A 9,000-nucleotide genomic window follows, 5' to 3' on the forward strand; every position below is an offset into this window, starting at 1 on the left:
TGCTGAACAAAACAAGCTTGTCAGGAGTAGCCACTTGCTGTTGTGTCCTGGGCAGCTGTTCATGCTGGTGTCTTCAAGCCTTTTGTTGTCTTGTCTGGTCAGAAAAAGAGGAGCCTACTACAGTGGTGCTTTTGTGTATGCAACGATACCTCACTCAAGACTTCCAGGCGTACCGCACACAAGAAGAACTCTCAGTCTCAACCACCACGGGCATTACGAGTTAAGATAGATAAACATTGCAGTAATGATAGAATAGAATGCATAACGGGTATACGGGTAAGAGAGCTATTGCGACTCTGAGAGAACAACGAAAACCACCAAAGAAACAACCAAGGAACAAACCACTCAAAGCGCTGTCATCAGCAAAACGTGCCAGTACCGGTGCACACACGGCGACACAAGCGAACTCAGCGTACCAAACACGCAACAAATAAGGCAAGCCAGATATCGTGCACGCGTGAGATGACCGCTTATGACGGTACGCGGGATACACGACTGCAGAAACATGGCAGCGTCTCGTGCACGCACACAAAATAAATAAACAAATAGAAATTCAAACTACAATAATTAATCCGAAAGGAAAGAGGAAAGAGACGTATGGGAAGCCGAAGGGTTTCACCTGTCAGTGGGTGCTTGCACCCGATATGGGTGACAGTAAACCCTGTCAGATAGTGACACATCGTAGGATTACTCAGCAGCGGAACTTCACTCAGGGAGAATAGTAACAAAGCACGTAAGTAACTCTAGCAAATCGTGAACTCTACTAGCAAACGCACGCAATGTTCATAATTACTCAGACGACACTCGTGGCCAAAGACCAACAGGTAAGAGAAGTTACCTAATACAGAATCAATTGGACTAAATCAATGGCATGCTGCAACAGCTAGCAGGAAAACAAGCAAGGAGTCGAAGTCGTGACGAGATCTCAGGACGTGCAACGGAGACCTTTTCAACGCATTTACAACAGGTGCCAACTTCAATCCGACCACTGGTTTTCATGCTCGAGAGCAACACTAACCCTAGCAGTCTCTATTTCGTAGTGTTACAAACGGGTGTTGGGTCTTTGCAATCCGAATATTTGCCATGATCATGCTGGGGATTTGCATACATGCAGTGAGTTTCTGTCAGCGAGTGCTTTTTAATTTCCACGTTGCTAGCTAAAAACAGGCTGGAAACGTACAACTGCAACACTACACCACGTGATGTGAGTTTTCGCCGTCGGCAAACCCCATAGAAAGGGTATCAGGAGTTGCACACTCTTGGGGCTTTTATACTCTTGCTACTAGTATCCTCCTGCTAGGAGCCAAATGAAGATGGCGGCACTTCCGCCGACGGAGCTTTTGACGACTCCCTACTTTGCCCTGTGGGATGGTCAACGTTTTTGCCTCTGTCACACAAAATTGTCTTTTGGCTGTGGATTAATGATAATGTAAACCTGGAAACCTTTGTGATCTGGAATTCTTCGCTGTATCCACGATGGATGTGATATGGCTAAGTAAGCCGACACGAGATGTAGAACTGTAGTAAATAAACTAAGGAGAATGACTCCAATTGCAACCATGTCAAGGTGCTCCCACACCACGAACTGAAACTGTGGCAAGCGTTTCGGGTTTACACTACCACGATTATTCTACTGTCACCACCAGGACTTGAACCAGAGACCTAGGCTTGAGGCCAGCCATGCTCTAACCACTGAGCCATGGTGTAGCTGTCATCCCATGATTGTTCTGTTTTTCATTGCTCTACAGCTAACCTGGGTACAAGATGTACTGACAGTACTGGCACCAACTACCAGATCTACACTGACCCGTTTCCTGAGAAGACTTGGAAGGCTGCAAATGCCCGGTGCACTTCTCGAGGTGCAAAGTTGTTCAACCTCACCGACAAGAACACGTCATGCTTTGTGGACTATCTGGCTGATATGCATGACCGACTGAATATCGGGCAGATGTGGACTGATGACGAACAGTCGAATCCAATCTCCACGAAGAGAGATTCGACATTCCAGGAAGTCACCACCTCTGATCCAAATCTGGTGGTCTGTCTTTGTGAGTTATGGTACCTTACAGATTACATACACATGTACACCATACTAGACACCCTTAGCAAACAACGTTATGTTGTAACTTTATTACCGTATTAAGGGGGGGGGGATACCATGATCTGCACTCGACCTTTAGCAAGATGCACGCTATTTTTAGTACGCTGTTGCCACGAGAATAGCTTTTACTTCGCGCGGTACAACCACTTATGTCACAATATACGCGATACAAGGTGAAATTCGTACGGACTATGCAATATTTGGCCAAAAACGTACTTGGTCCGCGTCAGCGATATTGTCGTTTATATTTCAGCTTTGTTTATATGTCGCCAATGCTTACTTGGCAGCCCATTTCATCCCAATTTTGGTTAGCAAGTTAGTTTGCTAGTACCTGAAAGGGCTAGCTAGAGTTTGAGTGGATTTCGAGAGCGACAGGTGGGTAATTCTGATTGATACAGCGCCGCATCAAAATAGATTATCTTTGTACGCTGTGCAGGCAAGAGCAGCGCAAGCCACAAGAAAGTAATCGGTTACTCGGAATCAGCTCCATTTTGCTGAACGGCCGAGATCGCTCACCTCAGGGATCGCTCATCAAGCTGAGACCGTAGCTCCCTTACCTCCAGCTCAACGCTCGGAGTATCCAGCGCGTCGTGGAGATTTGCAAGTACTGTACTCGTCGCCGTCGTTCAAAATAAAATCTTGCAAAGAACAGCGTCTGATTTGAACCACACAGGCTGTCGTGCTGCCCACGCGAAGTCCTATAGAGAAGGCGACCGTCATGATCGACTTCTCTTTAGAAAAATAGCCAGGCAGCGGAGAGGAAGAGAGATGAGCTTGCAAAAGCAAGAGAGTCGATCCCGAGCAAAAATATTTGTCGCCAGCGCCGAGAGCAGCGACGAGGAGGACCGAAAAAGTAGGAACCCTTCCTTGGACAATAAATTCCTTGCAGCTAGTTGTCATTCTATACCTTACCGTCCATCGCACCAAGTTTTATCACTTCAAGTGCACGCGTTCAAGTCCAAAGTCTAAGTTCAAATTGTAGAAAGATAAGCGACAATATTGCTGACGCGGACCAAGTACCGTTGGTCACAACAATAAATCAGCCCCCATAACGTGTTTACGCTGCAGCTTCAACGTTACTTGGGCGATCAAGGTACGAGTACCGTAAAAAAATAGTGTTACCGTTGTTTGCTAAGGGTGTCTACTGATTACATACATGTAATGTAAGTCAACTAATGTTTGGACCGTAATTACCTCACCTCCATGATGAAGCCCCATGGGAGAAAATTTGGAGATTTCTTTTGAATAGAATTTGCAGCGTCAACGACCTTGGTGTGGTGGTGGTCACTGATCGTGAGATACATGATTGTACAGTACACCATAGTGATTACATGCCCATACAGTACACCATAGTGATTACATGCCCATACAGTACACCATAGTGATTACATGCCCATACAGTACACCATAGTGATTACATGCCCATACAGTACACCATAGTGATTACATGCCCATACAGTACACCATAGTGATTACATGCCCATACAGTACACCATAGTGATTACATGCCCATACAGTACACCATAGTGATTACATGCCCATACAGTACACCATAGTGATTACATGCCCATACAGTACACCATAGTGATTACATGCCCATACAGTACACCATAGTGATTACATGCCCATACAGTACACCATAGTGATTACATGCCCATACAGTACACCATAGTGATTACATGCCCATACAGCACACCATAGTGATTACATGCCCATACAGCACACCATAGTGATTACATGCCCATACAGCACACCATAGTGATTACATGCCCATACAGTCACGCACTTTTAAGTCACGCACTCGCGATAAGTCACGCACTTTTTCATCCAGGACACCCATCTCAAGATTTTTTTATTTTTCGGGATTTTGTGGATTTCGTGGATTTCGTGAATATTTGCGAATGATGTCGTTTTCAATGATGGAGCTTGAATACTGTAAAGGTAAGAATATAATTATTATGTGCATACATGTATTGTATGAGAGCCTTCACCCACGACAATCCAAGTTTGTCAGTCACAAACTTCTCCCTTCGAAGCAAAATATACTTCACTAGCCGCTCCTCAATTTTCCCGAACTGGGAACTTCTGTTGCGGACTCCCGGTGGACCAGACGGATTAGCATCGGCGAGTTTGCCAGCTTCAGCATCCCTCAGCCAGCCGCGGAACATCGCCTCCGGAACATTGTTCAACTTCGCAAATTTTCGAGCGGAGGTTTTTCAACTCTCACGATAGCGACGAACCAAACGCAGTCGATCAGCCACTGTTCGCTGTTCTTTCGTTTTCTTATGAGAAGGCATCGTCAAGCAAAGGGAAACGAAGTGTTTACACGACGGAAACAGAAGTGCGTCCTGTCAAATGTCTACCAAAACGGCAAAAGTAACGGAACGTCGGTACTTGTCTTTCTCGATCATGCCTTCATATCGATCATGGCTTCACGCTGTGGTAGATCTTCTTCTCGTGTACAGCAGTATACAGTCAGTGTAGACCAGGGAGTAGTACTACTCCCTGGTGTAGACTACAGACAGTGTACCGTGCGCATGCAGCTCAGTGCTTGTACGCGTGTTCAGCACACATGTCCATATGCAGAAGAAAAAATGACGGCTGTACATATGCATGACGCGGTGCATATTGTAAGTCGCGCACTCGCGGTAAGTCGCGCATTTTCTATTCCGGGACACTGTGCGTGACTTATCGCGAGTAGACTGTACCGCACACCATAGTGATTACATGCCCATACAGTACACCATAGTGATTACATGCAGCATACTGATCACCTGTACACCATACAGGTTACAAACGCAGTACAGATTGCATACATGTAGACTGTACTGGACCATATTGATTGCATACACCGTACTATTTGCATACACCATATTGATTACATACACCGTACTAATTGCACAGACGACGATATACTTTCTCCATTTCTCCATCAATTTCGGGGGGAAACATTCTGAAGAATTTCAAACCAGCACTGGTTTGGGAGTACAATTTCAGAAAGCATCTTTTCCTATCCAGGTTGCACTAGCCCGCCTACTAATATTTTTCTTTTCACTCCTTTTTCTTGTCTGTTCCCAGTGGCTGTGTCAGGACGATGTGGAGACTTAGTGGCAGAGTTTAACGAGCATAGCACCCAATATATATCGCTTAGAGAACAAGCCAAAAAACTCTGTGCCCGACGAGTCCTCTTCGACTACTGGTTCCACAAGTCCCAGTGCATGTTCGATTTCTTGCAGCCCTTGGCGGCCCACTACCGCTTCACGGAGTTCTGGGACTACAGCTCCGATGTGGTTACGGCTATTGGGCGACCCGCCTTGTTTTACCAGCAACCCACAGCGTATATTAGCAGTCTGATTGTGTGTGTGGGTAAGTAGCTCTGATTACTGTAATGTTACATGTGTGGTTCTTTACCCATCCTCATTATTATTGACATTTCATCCTCAATTTCATCCTTAATTTGCCGACATTGCATCCTCAATTTCAACCATAATTTGTTGACGCTTTCGCAATTTCACTTTCACAGTGAAAGGCTACCACATCTATATGGGCATGGAATTTGAGCACATCAGGAAAACATCACATCATTGTATATCACAAGAAACAATTAGAATACTAGTGCGACAGGCTAAGCAAACAACGTCGACAGGGACAAACCTCCACCATCTTCTGAAACATCTGAAGAAAGCGCCCAAGCAAACGATTCCCACTTTATCGATAGCCAACTCCACTGCAGCCACGACCATGGAGAAGGCAACAGCTCTCAACGAGTTCTTTATCTCTCAAAGCCAACAGTCCATCAACAAGACTGCTTGTACTACACCAGACATCAACACCACCCCTGATATACTGTAGTGTCGCGTATAAAAGCATGACCTGTATAGAAGAATGACTAGAATGGAAGCCGATTTTTCGAAGCGCTCCGTGACACAGAAGCACGATTTGAATAGAAGCGGCTCTCTACAAAGTACATGCGCACGTACATGTGTGCCAGTGTGCACTGCACAGTGTAGACTGATGATGTTAACATAAAAGCATGTTTTGGATAGAAGCATGGTTTGAACCCGGCTTTTACGGCCTTAAGCCCATGCTTTTGTACGCGCATCATTATGGTACCTCATACCCTATTACAATCGCAGCAACAGAGGAACAGGTTGATAAACTTCTAAGCAGTCTAGAAGTTGGCAAGAGCCCAGGCTTTGACAACATCCCGACTCGGCTCCTGAAAGAACTGCAAAGGAAATCTCCCCTTCTCTCTACAATCTGTCCCTCAGGACCGGAGCCACAGGATTGGAAATGAAAAGACGCAACTATTACATCCATTCCCACGACTATCCTTCTCAGCATAATGGTTGGCTATCAACCACATCTTCCCGTTTTGGCTGCCATTGGAAGCCATAAGATGTTGAATAAATGAATAAATAATATCAAAAAAACACAAGAAAATAGTCCACTCTCGTCTGTACAATCGCATAGCACCGCACTTACCTCCCAACCAATCCGGCTTCAGGAAACAAGACGGGACCGAACTGCGTTCACCAGATATCAACAGCTAGGGATGCTGGGAAGCATGTTGTTGGTTGTTTCTTCGACCTCAGCAAAGCATTTAACCGTGTATGGCATCAAGGCTTGCTGAAAAAGCTGAGCCATTACGGTGTCGACGGCAACGCTCGGAAGTGGCTCAAAGCCTACTTGGCAGGATTCAGACAGCGTGTTCAGGTTGAAGGCACAACACCCGCCTTCATTCCATTCCAGCGTGTGTGCACCAGGGCTCTATCCTGGGACCACTTCTGTTCCTGGCGTACACTATTGACCTGCCCACTGCCTGTGAAAATGCTACAACCTCGTGTAGCCAGTTTGCGGACGACACCGCACTGATTACCATTGCAGGCAGCGGCATTGAGTGTGAGGCTGCGCTACAAAGAATCGCCAATGCCGCAGCAGAAAGGCTAGAGCGCTGACACCTGCTAGTCAATAAAACGAAAACTGTCATCCTCCCATTCTACCATGCTAACTGACCCCTCCCCCCCCCCCCCCCCACGACTACCCGAAATAAAATTCGGGCAAACTCTACTAGAAACAGTAACACAGCAATGTCACCTTGGAATAATATTCCAACACGACCTGTGCTGGACAAAACACTTCGATAGTAGAGAGGTTCCGCATAACGCAATTACGTAAGTAAAAAACGTAGTCGATCTACGGAAAGTCTTACGTAAACTGCATGCGCATCTGTGTTCCGCCATACGGAGTTTTCAAATCATGTAGCTGCCCTTGGCAACTCCGAATGCGTTGCAGTGTTCGACCAGCTCGACCTGGGGAGAGAGTCATAAATTTGTACATAAATTTGTACTCCAATCCACTTATGGACCAGCTACGTTATCAGAGCCCTGTCTACGTACTCTCCGTAGACAACTTTCCGTAAGTGGAGTGCAAACTCGCCAATTCACGGGTTTTTCCCGCCCACTAACATAAAGTTGCTCAACTTTACATAGTGCGGAACATCTCTAGTATTATAGTTAAATCACTCAAGTCATTCAACTTGCTATTCCATCTAAGATCAACCCTTATCACTTCTTCTCTTGCAACCATCTCAACTTCACGCATCCCACCCCCATACTCTTATGCAAGCATGGCTGTATCCCCATATCCCACAGCCGTATCTTAGCCGTATCTTACAGATCACATAATTCTTTCAAGCCCTTGAAAGGTAGCTCTGTACGAAGTCACAGATTGGTCTTCTTAGCACGAGTGGAATTGTAACAGGAGGCATACTAGCAGCTCCAGTCGACACAACAAATCAAACTCACTCCTTCTGGGCTATCAAGAACTGAGGGGAAATCTCCGTCGTGGCCAGCTTCATATTTCAGAATAAATGCAGGGAGTCAAAATCAACTCCCTGCTGTGTTCAGAGTACGGTGTGTAAGGTAGAATAAGGATGTGTAAAATAAAGTGTTTTCCTAAAGGTGGATAGTGTGTAGACTGTAGAGTAATAGTTGTCCATTATGCATGAATAATAATAAGTCATTCGGGGATCACCATACAGAGCATGCAGAAAGAGTGAAAGTAATTTTGTGATTGGAAGGCCAACGGGAATGGGAGAAGCAGTCTCTAAGACCATTTCCATCACAGAAATGCTGTAATACAACAATAAATGTTATAACGTTTTACCCCTTGTGGATCCGAGCCACTGGTGTGCAACTCGTTTGACCTTCCTTTTCCTTTGTGTTTTTGACTGAAATCTAAAGTTTACGAAAAGAACTAGTGAGGCTTGTGTGCGTGTGTGTGTGTGTGTGTGTGTGCGTGTGCGTGCGTGCATTCGTGCGTGTGCGCATGTGTGTATGTGTGTGTGTATGTGTATGTGTGTGTGTGTGTGTGTGTGTGTGTGTGTGTGTGTGTGTGTGTGTGTGTGTGTGTGTGTGTGTGTGCGTGCGTGCATGCATGCATGTTCTTGTCTCGGTGCACATTATGTTTGCGTGTGTGTGCTAGTGTGTGGGCATTCGTGTGTGTTTGGGTGCGTATGTTGCGTGTTTTGTGTGTGTGTGTGTGTGTGTGTGTGTGTGTTTGCTCGTGTTTATTTGCTTGTAATTCCTTGCGTGGGCTTTTCGTTTACACAGAGGATGTCATCAACCGATGTACTAATGGTGATAATGACTGCCCTAAGGGCACAAGTACTTGCGTTGATACCGTTGGCTCATACTACTGCCGCTGTCTGGATACATACTACGGAGAGCGTTGCAACTGTGAGTTTGACTGCAGAATAGATCTCATGTTGAGCGTCGTAGTGCTATGGCTCAACTTGCATCACTTGCTATGTGGAACTGATGCAGGGAGGAATTAGCCCAAGGCAAGCATTTTCATCTGTAGATATTAGGGGTGAAACGAAGGTCTCAATTTCTACA

The 9,000-nt window shown here is 45.7% G+C and overlaps 1 protein-coding gene across 1 annotated transcript; it reads left to right on the forward strand.

Annotated features, from left to right (window-relative positions):
• Positions 1-1,476: 1,476 nt before the first annotated feature.
• LOC135830757 (uncharacterized) lies at positions 1,477-8,841 on the forward strand (the record flags this gene model as incomplete). The annotated part of the gene is made up of 4 exons (XM_065342973.1): positions 1,477-1,495; positions 1,749-2,048; positions 5,180-5,467; positions 8,716-8,841. Coding segments are annotated over exons 1-4 (733 nt in total), but the record flags the coding sequence as incomplete, so codon positions are not given.
• Positions 8,842-9,000: the final 159 nt, after the last annotated feature.

This window comes from Sycon ciliatum, unplaced genomic scaffold (genome assembly GCF_964019385.1).
Source record: "Sycon ciliatum unplaced genomic scaffold, ocSycCili1.1 SCAFFOLD_2588, whole genome shotgun sequence".
Taxonomy (NCBI): domain Eukaryota; kingdom Metazoa; phylum Porifera; class Calcarea; order Leucosolenida; family Sycettidae; genus Sycon; species Sycon ciliatum.